We start from the raw sequence: 14,311 nt of genomic DNA, 5'->3' as shown, positions 1-14,311 counted from the left end.
TACAAATTTTATTTACCTTCGTAAGTTTTTGGAGGTAACAACGCCAAGATATCATAAAGTCTTAAACGGACCATTGCAGCACTAGCTTTCAGATGAGCTCCGTGGGCTTTAATTACAGATGGAATGCTAAAATATCAAAAGTATAATTAGTATTAGCTTATTAGAATAAGCACTACTTACATTTTTTTTCCAGCCATGTATCAATGTACCGTCAAAGTACATTGGTAAGTATTACATTTTTCTTTTAGTTTATTTTGTGACTTTTACTGTTAGTAACAGAAACACTATAAAATAGAATTTTAGGGACTTCCCTGGTGGTCCAGTGGGTAAGGCTCCACACTCACAATGCAGGGGGCCCGGGTTCGATCCCTGGTTGAAGAACTAGATCCTGCATGCATGCTGCATCTAAGAGCTTGCATGCTGCAATTAAGAAGCCTGCATGCCTTAACTAAGACCCGGCACAGCCAAAATAAATAAATAAATAAATAATTAAAATAAATAAATAAAATACAATTTTATTTCAATCCACACCGCTACTGAAATTTTTAGTCACTTCACACAAATAAAATTTAGTACATTTCCTATATGATACCAGAGGGAATTCCAAAACATGGCTATTTATAAATATATAAAATTGATGTTAACGTGTCCTAATTGCCTACTTACTGTGACATCATAGTCATGGCACATTCAATAGGGGTCATCAATTTTCTAATCACATCTTCAGTCAGGAGTTCAGGACAATGTGCAACAAAACTCCTCATTGCTAGAAAAAAATTTTAAAAAGACATATTTGAAACAGCTTTTGTGAGGATGAACAAATTTTTTAAATTATATAAAGGTACCTAAAATTTTTAATTATTACAAAATATAAAGTTCTAAAACAAGGTCAAACCAAAAGAAGAACCAATTGCAACTTTAGAGAAAACTCATTAGAAAAGGCTAGAAGAAGAGTGGACAGCAAAAATGGAGGGAGGGAAGATGTCTGTTAGAAAGATTTCTGTGAGCGAGAATTCAGAAGTCTATGACCCCACATGAATTCAGATAACTACAAAAAAAGCTGTTTCAGAACAGAACCAACAGTGGACATAATGGCCCAGTGAGAGGAAATAGCTTTATTGGCTCTTTAGCAGTAAAGCTAAGACTAAAACAGCTCTTAGACGTGTGGGAACAAAACTAACACCTTGCCCTGCGGCGCTCATGGTTAAGTGTACATCTGTCTCCCACAGTTTGAAAAAAGAAGCACTTTTCACCCTCAGATAAAGCAAAAAAGGACAGGGTCGCTCTGTGTAATTCTAGTTTTCAAATAAAACAAAACTTGAGCCTTTCCTGTAAGTTGCTGACTCCCAAACAAAAACAACTTTATTTCATACTTTTAAAAATGCTGGTATCTAAAAGACGCATCAACTTTTGCAGACTTGATGGGAGAAAACAGCTATCTGTCCATTAAGAAAAGACTAACCGTAAACTCAGTAACTTTGGTAATCCTGTTTCTTTTTCCTTTAAATAGGCACTGGGCCTTTTTACTTGGTGACCCAGTGCTTCTTCAGGTGGAAGAATGCAGTAACTGGGAATTAAGACGTCTGGGTTCCAGCTCCTAACTGATCATGAACTCTAACCTCCTTTTCAGAGTCTCAGCTTCATTTTTATTATAAAATTAGTAAACTGGTATAGATTACTTATAAAGTTTCTTTCTAAATCCAAAAGTGTACAGATTCATCATTATGTATTAAAATAAAAAACTGAAGTAATGATTTTCCTTCACTTCACAAACATTTTAGTAAGAAAATAATATTCTGAAAGTGCAGTCCTTTCAGTTCTTACCGCATAAAGCTCCAGCACGACCTTCCAATGTTACCTGCCAGGTAAAAGAATCACCTCGGGCCTTCTCAGCCTCCAGTTCCTTCAATGAACGAGGGAAAACATTTCGCCACAATAACAACATCTTGGGCAGATGGTAACGAACAACAGATGGTCCTGACAGAGAAAATGAGAACACAAAACCATACATATATATAGCATTACAAACAAAAGTCAGAGAAAAGAGCCCCAAACAAGCTTTAACAATATCTATCATTTCACTGTATCTTTCTCTAATATTAACATTTTCAAAATGTTTCTTATTCAGTAAGTAAAATATATATTAAAGCATAATAAAATTCACGTAAAAACTATCAATATTTTTAGCATCCAACATAAAACAAATCCACAAAAAGTCATCTAAAAGAAATTACCCAAATATACTCAGAATGATGGATTACATTCTATCAATGATAAAATATATCTGGGACATATTTTATGTCTTTTCTATAAATATTATACATGTATATAAACATGTACACCCACTCCCAAACACATACATATATTTACTACTCCATTTTAAGGGCAATTTATATGGTTAATTTAGCTCTATGGAGTAGTATATTTAGAACTAGGAGCCTATATTTCCATGCTAAGGAATTCATTTAACATACCACACAAAAATTTCTAGAAAAAAAAGTTACCACTTTTTATTTTCTTTAGAAAATGAGGTCAAGGTTTAATTTCCAAAAGGTAGATGCATCAAGCAGTAACTTTGTAGCACACACACATGCATACTTTTTATAATAGAAGCCAAACACGTGAAGTAAAAAGTGGACACACCTTACCACAATAACACATATTTCTGTTCTATGTACAGTGCTAAACTTTGCCTGCATCTCATATTTGTCATAGCGCTTAGGAAAGTGAAGTGCATAAAGATAACCCCAAGAAAGCAACACCAAGGGGAGATGCCGTTTAAGTGTGACTTTATCACTCTACTAAAATCATGTCACTGGTCTCTACTTTGGGCATGGAATATGCCCCAGACTCTCATCTCTTTTCATTAATACTAGGCTAATCATTTAGACCATGGCTATTCCGATGGCAAAGGGGAAACTTTGCTAACACCTTTGTCACTAAATGTACAAAACCAGAAATTACCAAGAAGAGAAATCTAATACCAAATGATGAGAAAAACATCATTACCATTTTTTAACTTCATTCACAGTCTAGAATGTGAAGTTGAATACTTCTAAATTAAAACTCCTTTACAGTCTACTGACAGTTATAGAATAAGACAAAATCCTACTCAAATATAATTGTACCTAAAGTCATAAGTGCTCCAAGTAAGAGCCATCCAGCTTGGGTGCGCTGTAAAGATAGCCTGCTATTTTGGGCAGCAGTTCGTAAGAGATCTTCAGCAATACTAACTACCATCTGCAAGAGAAGTTTAGAATTGGATTTTAACAAAATCAAGTAAGAAAATACACAGCTAGTATACTTCATTAAAAAAGAAGTTATCCTTTTTTGTTGTTGCTGTTAACATGTTTTTACACACCCAAGAGGCAACATCAATACCTAATCAATCCTGATTGCTCTGCTGACTTTGAGAAGACCCATTACAACACAGTGGTTAAGAGTTCTAGAGCCAGAATGCCTGAGTTCATATCCCAGCTTTGTCATCTCCTAGCTTTCTGACTTAGGATAAGTCATTTAATCTCTCTGCCTCAGTTCCCTCACTGCTAAAATAGGAATAACAGGAGTGCCAACCTCACTCTTATGAGGATTAATAAATTAATCCAGCAAAGTACTCAGAACAGCACTGGTCCATGTAATCACTCATTAAGTGCTATTATTAGTAGTACTGTTATCCTACATTTAAAGATTTGTTGAACTCTTATTATACATCTGCCATTAAGCTAATCTTATGGTGCTTATAGTCTTAGAGAGAGAAGACACAGGAAAAATGGCAAGTAACAAGCAGCACATAATCAAATGATAAAATAATAGTACAGATGTAGTGGTCAGCAAAGAGAAAGGCTATCACAGACTGAGTAACTCTGAAGATAATTCATGGAAGAGACAGAACTTGAATTGGGCCTCTAAAGCAGCTAAGTTTGGTGTAGGTGAACGAGAAGAGGGACAAAATTCTAATGTAAGACATTAGCAAGAGCAAAGACATGGAGGCTTGAAAAAAGCACAGAAGGAAAGCAAGATGACTAGTCTGACTAGAGCAGTGAGAAACTAGAATGAAAGGGCGGAATAAAGGCAAATTATGAAGGTACCAGTCCAGTAGACAAAGGTGATTATATTTTATTCTCTGATCCCTGGGTAGTTCCTAAGGGTCTCTGAGCAAACATAAAATACAAAAGAGGGGTGGAAGAGATGGGAGAAAAAGATTCCAAGAAGGATAATCAGTGAGGAAGCAAGCATATGACAAAGGGAGATGGAAGCCCAGATTTGAGTAGCAGCTATGGAACTCACAGAAATGAATGGACATGGGCCTGGTAACCCAGGAAAAAAAAAAAAACAGAAAAACAGAAAACAAAAGATCTGGCCCCAATATAAAGTTGCAAATAATATTTATATAAACACTTAATATTCCTAAGAAGAAAATCTTGATAGTAGTATAAGGTATAGGAGAAAGGGAAAAAAAAGTAACTGATTCATGAAAACCATTCAACTTTTATTAAGTATTACCAAAATGCTAACTATAGCAATAGCACATTCTCTTGACATTTTGAATATAGCAATGTGAATTTTTATATCTCAAACCCCAAGGAAAAGCTCTAATTTCTAAAGAATTACTATAAGGGCTTTTTTTCCCTCTCTCTAAAATAAATTATAAAATGATACTATACCCTGACAAAACTATTATTCCTGTATCAGGATTAAATATCAAATTTTAATTAGGGTCTGTTGACTCCATATTAGCAGAATACTGTATCATTTATTATCACAGTAAAACTGTTTTTGTTTGATCACCCAGTTCAACATCAATCACAGAAGGTGACAGCATGTACAATCTTAGGATCTTTGTCATACCTTTCCCTTGGCATGAGGAATGCCCAAAGGACACTGATGAACTCCACCTAACAAAGCAGCCATTGCAAAACTGTATCCACTAACAGCTTCTGGTGAAGTTTTCAGGTTGTTGAGTCGTTCTGCACACCTGTCTAGAAATGGCGCCAGCTGGAAAGGCAGTGCCACAGCCACACAGCGCAGACACCACGCAGCAGCAAGTCGAGCTGCCATGCTTGGGTGAAGAAGCACTGAAGTCACCGTCTCCAAAAGGCCTAAAAAATACTCAAAGAATTACTCTTTAAAGAAGTCACACAATTTCATGAGTTAAAAGATTATGTGTAACACAATAATTAAAATCATAACTGCTATGGTTTTACACAGATACATTTAGAACTGTGCCAAAAAACACATATATCAACTCATAAACAAGAAAGTACTTTAAGGAACATTTTCTATAAAGAACATAGTACAATTACATCTAATATAATATAAATGTTGGCGTAAAGTACTCAATAAAGTTTAGAAACAAAACTTTGACTGTTTTTGATTTGTCTACCAAAACTTTATTTCAATATTTAATTCAAGGGCTTCCCTGGTGGTGCAGTGGTTGAGAGCCTGCCTGCCGATGCAGGGGTCAGGGGTTCGTGCCCCGGTCCGGGAAGATCCCACATGCCGCGGAGCGGCTGGGCCCGTGAGCCGTGGCCGCTGAGCCTGCGCGTCCGGAGCCTGTGCTCCGCAACGGGAGAGGCCACAACAGTGAGAGGCCCGCATACCGCAAAAAAAAAAAAAAAAAAATTAATTCAAGATTCACGATCACAGTGAATCCTAAATAAAATCCAACTTTTAACAAATGATCTAAACTGTTAATTACCATGATAAGCAACCAATCAGGAGTTAAATATCAATCACACCTATGACTTCTAAAACTATTGAAAAAAATATTCCAGCATATAAAGTGAATATCATACCTATAGATGCTTCCTGAATAAGAGGGGATGCGGTGGCATTTAGGCTCTGCACCAGACTCCCGAGCTCCTGCAGGGCACAAACCATCACATGCTGGCTTGCTGCAATGTCTGCTGCTCCAGATTTGTTTTCACCACTAGTGTCATTCACTACCGCTTCTGGAAACACAAAATCATGTATGAATGTGGGTGAGTTAAATTGTGATATAATTTTTTGATCTACACAATTTATGTTATTAAATTATACCAGCTGATACCTGACTGTTAGGAACTCTGTTTGTATGCTGAACATCTCTAATAATTAGGGAAATACAAATCAAAACCACAATGATAAAAAATCAGGTCTTCCCTGGTGGTGCAGTGGTTGAGAGTCCGCCTGCCGATGCGGGGGACACGGGTTCATGCCCCGGTCTGGGAAGATCCCACATGCCATGGAGCGGCTAGGCCTGTAAGCCGTGGCCGCTGAGCCTGCGCGTCTGGAGCCTGTGCTCCGCAACAGGAGAGGCCACAACAGTGAGAGGCCCGCGTACCGCAAAAAAAAAAAAAAAAAGTCAATATAAAGAATTTAGCACAATGTTACCCCCAATATACATTCAGTGAACATTAGCAGCTATTATTGTTACTTTATTATTATCACTGCTATTTGAAGAGCTGTAGTGTGCTGGTAGCATCACTGTCAAATTACTGACCAGAAAGAAGATGTATAAGGAAAGTGACTTTAGAATTTCTTACTGGGATGTTCCTCAAAGTTTCCATTAACTTGCTGGTCTCTGGCCCCACCTTTTAGCTTCCAACAGAATTGAAACATATTTAATCATGAAACAAATAAAAATTCCTTGTCAAATTACTAATTGAGAATATATTCTGGTCCATAAATTCCAGATACATAGCATGTTTAATTCTGCTTTTACCATTTTAAAAATAGAATGGCTTAATGGCTTAAAAATCTGTGACCTTAAGATTAATAACCCTTAAATGACAGTAAAACTTTCTTATTTACATTCATTATGAATTACCAGGCTATAAAATGTAGAATAATAGGATATAATAGATTAATACACTATGGATTAAAATTAAATGCCTCTTTTCTTCTTAGACATTTCTGGACTTGGAAATGCACAAACTCTCTCTTTTAGGTACTAAGCTCTAAGCTCCCTGAACAGGTGCTATCTACATGTGGCTCGCTGTTTTACTCCCACTGTTTGGCACAGTGTCTCTGACACTCAAACATTTCTTCAAGGAATAAATGTACAAATATTTATAAAGTTGTGAACCTAGGGCAGATTATTATTTTAACATATCTAAAGAATGATACCTCATTAATTTAAACACCCTTTAATTCACAATTCCTAACTTTCAGTTAGTCCCATGCATTTAAAATATGGTTTGCCCAGTAAGCTATTATAAACAACAAAAACTATAAAATATTTGTAGATTGATTTTTATTAATTTTATAAGATGCTCAATATATATTCTCTAAATATAAAGTGCTGGATATTTTCTATTCATTAAATTCTTATTTCTAAAGACCCCTGTTAAGCAATATAATTTTCTTGATTAAAGGTAATGTATATTCCCAACAGTGATAAAAGTAAATTATCTTATAGAATTTATATTTTACTTTGTGTTAGTTCCTTAATTGTATTATTATAAGCTCCAGGAAGGCAGGAACTTTATCTTACTCACTGTTTAAAACCTGAATTACTGCTTTGCAATCTCAAATACTCAATAACTACTTGTTAAACAGAAAAATTTATAAAATTGACACTTCCTAGAAAAGGATTTCTTTTAATTATGAATTACTGAGGTTTCACAGTATATCCTATAGTGGGGTAAAAACCACCTGTAACTGTTTCTCTCTAAATTTTCACATTACGCCTATTAACGGAGGGGAAAACATGTATTTATGAAACAATAGGTTCCAAGAAGAAAAACCACAATAGCTTACTCCTCAAAGATTCCTCAATGTGCTGCGGTATACCAGGAGAGCTATAAAATCGGTAGATACTAGATATAAAATAGAAAGCCTAACCTTACAAACACACTATCCAAATACTGAAAAACTCCACTTCACTGTAATTACATGTTGTTTGAATATCAAATAAGAGTACACAATAAAAATGACTATTAAAACACAGTCCAAAAAGATAAATGAACTAATCAGATCTATTAGTATTTATTAAGAATAACAGTAAAGAACTAAATGACTAAAGTAATCACCAATACAGATCGTGACATTAATTCTTACCTACTGGGACTTCCCTGGTGGTGCAGTGGTTAAGAATCCACCTGCCAATACAGGGGACATGGGTTCTAGCCCTGGTCTGGGAAGATCCCACATGCTGCGGAGCAACTAAGCCCATGTGCCTGCTCTCTAGAGCCCGCGAGCCACAACTGCTGAGTCTGTGTGCCACAACTACTGAAGCCCGCACATCTAGAGCCCGTGCTCCGCGACAAGAGAAGCCACCACAATGAGAAGCCTGCACACTGCAACAAAGAGCAGCCCCTGCTCGCCACAACTAGAGAAAAGCCTGCGCACAACAATGAAGTCCCAACACAGCCAAAAGTAAATAAATAAATAAATTTATTTTTTTAAAAAATTCTTACCTACTGCTTTCATTTGCTTTCCAATCGCTTGGCATATTTCTTTGGCAGCTGCAATCTGGGCTTTTTCACCTAGCAAACTGCCCACAGTAGCTCTTAGGATAAAGGAGACACACCGTCTGGAGTACACAGCCTCTACATGTGTTTGCGTTGCCCGAGGATGGGAAACCAGATCAAGTACGTGAGACAAGAATGTGGCAAAGCTACGCTCTAACCACTGACCACCCAATGTTGTTACAAAAACAACATATGCCTGTAAACAGATTAAGATGCTTTAGATAAATTAATATAAATGAACTGAAATTACAGATAAAGCAACTACATAAATAACTGATGACAGCATGAAAAATAAATTACCTTTGAGATTAAAACTGAGAAAATTTAAAACTTGAGACCTTTTTAGTACTTCTAGCATGGGAATTACTGGTTGAAGTATCTGACTAAAAACAGCTCTCAGGATAATAACTTCAAGAAGAACACAGAGAGAATGGTGTGGGAGAGAAGGAAAGGTGAATTCACCCTGGTGATGAAGGTGATAAGTTATAGTAATAAAACCCTAACATGCTAAATAAACGCTGACCTAGAGCTACAAAACATTTGCTTATGACTGTAAGATACAAATGGTTTACTTCCATTTTATGTTTGTTTCTGGAATAAGGTATAATTGGATGATTTTGACTAAGATCACAAAAAACCATTTCATACTATTAAGTGTTAATTATTATTAGGTTATTAACCATAACATCTTATTTGGTATTATTATTTTGAAACTATAATGTCAAGTCAGGTTTAACTGCATAATTACACTGGTGATTAATCAATGATGAAAAATCCAAAGAACTAACCAATATTTTTAGCTACAAGAGTTGTTGGAAAATATTAAAATCTAAATGCCTCAAGCTACTTGAATACAATTTCAATTAAAACTCAATTACTTTACTTCTGATTTTCTGCGAAGTAAAATTCGGAAAAATTTTATTAAAGATAGACAGATAGATATAGCAGACATAGGCTTCTTTACACATCAAATACCTACCTTTCCATATAAGGTGTAATTTAGATTTGAATGTAATTCATTCATTTAGTAAAAGAAATGTTTTGAAAGACATTTTAAAAATTATTTAATTTTAGACAGTATTAAAAATCTCTGTACGTGCTGTTACTTAGTAAGAGTCTTCCATGAAATTTCACACGTGATACCAAGAGAATTCTTTTATACATATATATTACAAACCTGTGTAACTCCAACTCTCACTTCACGATTAACAGACCCTCCAACTTTTAACATTTCTCCACCACTCTTTAAGAAACCTGACCCTCCACGTAGAAATCCTGTGGCCATGAGTTCTAAGACTTCATCAAATGTTGCTCGCTTCACATTCTGGCGCATTACTTTCAGGAAGAAAAATATATTTATAAGCAAATATATTTTGCTATTAGTTAAATAATATTTTCTAATAATCTAGCTTTAAAATTCAAGTAATTGTTTTTAAGGATACTTAAACTATTACAAAGGAGATAGGGTCATTTATTTTCTTATGATCTTAAAATTTACAATATATTTATAAAATTAAATTCAATTTTGAAGCAAAAAAATGCTAAAAAAAGGAGCTAGAAATTAAAACAATTCAATATATCTATGCCAAAATAGTCTAGTAATTATGTTACCCTTGATATGTGTAACACAACAAAGACAACGCACATTCACAGCAGACACTGCTAACTGACTGCAGCCCTCACTCCCAGTTGAGATGGACACAATACTTCTTTTTTTCTGGCCACAGCACATGGCTTGTGGGATCTTAGTTCCCCGACCAGGGATCTAACATGAGCCCATGGCGGTGAAAGCGCCGAGTCCTAACCACTGGACCGTCAGGGAATTCCCAATTCCCAAGACCACGCTTTCTATACAACAATTACCAACGGATTGAAACGTCACTGGACTGCAACCGACTTGCCATCCCTGGTAAAGAGCTTCCTATTTTATAAAGTCCTTTCATACATAGTAGCAAACAAAATCTTCACAAAAATTCTGTAGGAGAGGCATAAAGCTCACGATTAACTATGCAGGCTTTGGAATCTGAATGCCTGGGTTTTAATTTCACTTAATAGAACACTTATTACACCACAAATGACACAATCTAAGCCTAAATTTCCTTGTTTATAAAATGAGAATAACAACAGTACTTAAAATTCACAGGGCTTTTGAGAGGATTAAATAAAACTCTGTTATATGCTTAATTCAGTGTCTTATACATAGTTAGCACTTAATTGTTACCTATCATCATCATCATCATTATCTAATTCAGACACTGAACTAATCATGATTAAAGATGAAGAGACCAAAGCTCAAAGGGTTTCACAACAAATAAACATAAGAGCTAGGACTTGAATCTGTAAGATCTGTTTCTCTTTCTACAATACAGAGATGGAATACGGGTAGGGACAACAGCAGAGCTGGATTCACTCAGCATCTACTCAGAACTGTCCCTGAAGCACCTCTATGGAACTGTGAGGCACAGTAGAAGTCACTGGGAAAATCAATGCTGTCTCTGATTCTGCTTATAATAATGGTCAAGAAAAGAAAAAAAAAATAATACTATGCTATGAATGGGGATCTACTCATCAGGGACTGAAAGTAAGAAGGCAGGTAAAGTGCCAGATTCCAGTCCCTTGAACATGATACAAAACCATTTCATAAATCTTATTTGCTTATATGTCCAACATACTTGATGCATGTAATGTTGCACAGTATCATCTTAAAAAATGTCTTGACTGGGACTTCCCTGGTGGTCCAGTGGTTAAGACTCTGTGCTTCCACTGCAGGGGGTGTGGGTTCGATCCCTGGTTGGGGAAGTTCCGTATGCCCCATGGTGTGGTCAAAAAAAAAAAGTCCTGACTATATCAAGGAAAATGCCATTTGGGTACTTCTATTTTATGAAAAACTAGACAAAGATACTAATTTAAAGCCTTTAAAGTGACTTGCCTAGAAGTAATAAGTCATTTAGAAGGAAGCATTCCATATACCTTCAAATACCTGTTACAGTCTAGATTGGGGGCTGGCAAACAACGATACCTGTTGCTTGTTTTGGCATCAGTGCTGTAGCCATGACTGTTCCTAAGAGTTTAGACACTGCCACCCGTACCCCATAGTTTGAGTTTTCCAAAGCCTTAAAGCAGAGAGTGGCTATATTTTCCAGTTCAGCAGTCCACATGAACACAGCTTCATTCTGTAGTTCTAGGAGACACTGGAATTTAAAAAAAAAAAAAAAAAAAAAAAGGTAAATTAGAACTTCCACTTCCAGATATGGATAAACAAGAACCAGATTTACTCTCTCTCCTGAAATAACTAAAAAGTGGACAAAATATATGAAACAACAGTTTTGAAGACTCTAGACATCAAGCAATGAAGAATGCTAATCCTTAAGAGATGGAAAATGCAAGTTGAACCCTACATCTGTCCCAGCTTACTGCCTTGAGAGAGTTTCCAGCAATTAGGAGGAAACTATAACCCTAAACTCCTGTATTAGAAAGAAGAAAGGTCTCTGGGGAGTTCCCTGGTGGCCTAGTGGTTAGGATTCTGGGCATTCACTGCCATGGCCTGGGTTCAATCTCTGGTTAGGGGAACTGAGATCTTGCAAGCCGCATGGAGTGGCCGAAAAAACAAAAAAAAAAGAAGAGATGTCTCAAGTAAACAACCTCAGCTTCTACCTTAAGAAACTAGATGACAAAGCAAGTTCAACACAAAGTAAGCAGGAAAAAAAGGAAGTAATATAGATAAGAGAGGAAATCAGTGAACAAGCAAACTGAAAAACAGTAATGAAACCAAAAGCTGCTTCTTTGAGACAACCAATACATTTTGATAGAAATTTAGCCAGACAGATGAAGAAAAAGAGAGAGGACACAAACTACCAAAATTAGAAATGAGAGAAGTCACATCACTACAGATTCAATACATATTAAAAGGACAATATATTTGACAACTTACATGAAACTGACAACTCACTCAAGAAGAAACAGATAACCTAAATCACCCAATATCTATTTTAAAAACTGAATCTGTAGTTTAAAATCTTCCCCCAAAGAAAAATGGAGACCCAAAGAGATGTACTGTTGAATTCAACCAAATGTTTAAGTAAGAAATAATACCAATCCTATAGAAACTCTTCTAGAAAATTGAAGAGAAGGGTATACTTCCCAAATCATCCTATAAGGCCAACATTACCCTGATATTGAAATCTGACAGACACTATAAGAAAACTACATGCCAATATCCCTCATGAACACAATGCAAAAATTATACACAAAATTTTAGCAACTCTAATCCAACAATATATAAAATAGATACTATATCACAACCATGTAGGGTTTATCCTAGGAATGAAAGATTGGTCAAAATTCTAAAACTAATCAATGTATTTCATTACATTAGTAAGCTGAAAAAGAAAAGTCATACAATTCATCTCAATAGAGGATGAAAAAACATTTAACAGAACATAAGTAAAACTTGGGAAAACTAAACAAGATCAGTGGATTGTGTCAATGTCAATACTGTATTATACTGCTTGTAATATTGTACTATGCTTTTACAAGATATTACCATTGGGAGGAACTGGGTAAAAGTTTATAAAGATCTCTGTATATTATTTCTTACAAATGCAGGAAAACCTACAATTATCCTAAAATAAAAAGCTTAATTAGACAGGAATTCCCTGGCGGTCTAGTGGTTAGGACTTAGCGCTTTCACTACCAGGGGCCTGGGTTCAATCCCTGGTTGGGCAACTAAGATCCCACAAGCTGCAGAAAGCAGCCAAAAAAAAAAAAAAGCTTAATTAGAAAATAGCAACAACAGAAACCACAGAAGAAATCAAATTTGACAAAATCCATTCTTGATAAAAACTTCTTGGAAGGCTAGAAATATAAGGGCACTTCCTCAACTTGATAAAGATCATCAAGGAAAACTGACACTTAACATCATACTTAATGGTGAAGGACTAGATGTTTTCCCCTTAAGGATCAGGAACAAGACAAGGATGTCACCTCTCATGTTTTCTATTCAACATTGCACTGAAGGCAGTGCAGTAAGAAAGAAAAATAAATAAAAAGCATCCAGATTTGAAAAGAAGTAAAACTGTCTTTATTCATAGACAACATGATTGTCCGCACAGAATACCTGATAGGAGCTACTTAAAAAGCTGATAGGACAGCTACATGTAAAAGTATGAAATTAGAACAATCCCTAACACCACACACAAAAATAAACTCAAAATGGGTTAAAGACCTAAATGTAAGGCCAGACACTATCAAACTCTTAGAGGAAAACACAGGCAGAACACTCTACGACATAAATCACAGCAAGATCCTTTTTGACCCATCTCCTAGAGAAATGGAAATCAAAACAAAAATACACAAATGGGACCTAATAAAACTTAAAAGCTTTTGCACAGCAAAAGATACTATAAACAAGACCAAAAGACAACCCTCAGAATGGGAGAAAATATTTGCAAATGAAGCAACTGACAAAGGATTAATCTCCAAAATTTATAAGCAACTCATGCAGCTCAATAACAAAAAAACAAACAACCCAATCCAAAAATGGGCAGAAGAACTAAATAGACATTTCTCCAAAGAAGATATACAGATTGCTAACAAACACATGAAAGAATGCTCAACATCATTAATCATTAGAGAAATGCAAATCAAAACTACAATGAGATATCATCTCACACCGGTCAGATTGGCCATCATCAAAAACTCTAGAAACAATAAATGCTGGAGAGGGTGTGGAGAAAAGGGAACCCTCTTGCACTGCTGGTGGGAATGTAAGTTGATACAGCCACTATGGAGAACAGTATGGAGGTTCCTTAAAAAACTACAAATAGAACTACCATATGACCCAGCAATCCCACTACTGG

At 35.8% G+C, this 14,311-nt stretch overlaps 1 protein-coding gene across 1 annotated transcript in view; it reads right to left on the bottom strand.

Moving 5' to 3' along the window:
* Positions 1 to 14,311, bottom strand: part of HEATR5B (HEAT repeat containing 5B) — an 89,952-nt gene that overhangs the window by 61,570 nt on the left and 14,071 nt on the right. The window contains exons 6-14 of the mRNA XM_059079287.2: positions 11,473 to 11,644; positions 9,631 to 9,788; positions 8,400 to 8,649; positions 5,796 to 5,951; positions 4,849 to 5,099; positions 3,129 to 3,240; positions 1,825 to 1,977; positions 667 to 766; positions 17 to 126 (exon numbers count right to left, since the gene is read on the bottom strand). Of these exons, the coding sequence (XP_058935270.1) occupies positions 17 to 126; positions 667 to 766; positions 1,825 to 1,977; positions 3,129 to 3,240; positions 4,849 to 5,099; positions 5,796 to 5,951; positions 8,400 to 8,649; positions 9,631 to 9,788; positions 11,473 to 11,644 (1,462 nt within the window). The remainder of the gene's footprint in view (positions 1 to 16; positions 127 to 666; positions 767 to 1,824; positions 1,978 to 3,128; positions 3,241 to 4,848; positions 5,100 to 5,795; positions 5,952 to 8,399; positions 8,650 to 9,630; positions 9,789 to 11,472; positions 11,645 to 14,311) is intronic.

The sequence above is a fragment of the Kogia breviceps genome, chromosome 11 (genome assembly GCF_026419965.1).
Source record: "Kogia breviceps isolate mKogBre1 chromosome 11, mKogBre1 haplotype 1, whole genome shotgun sequence".
Classification (NCBI taxonomy): domain Eukaryota; kingdom Metazoa; phylum Chordata; class Mammalia; order Artiodactyla; family Physeteridae; genus Kogia; species Kogia breviceps.
This window is presented reverse-complemented; position numbering and strand designations above follow the sequence as displayed.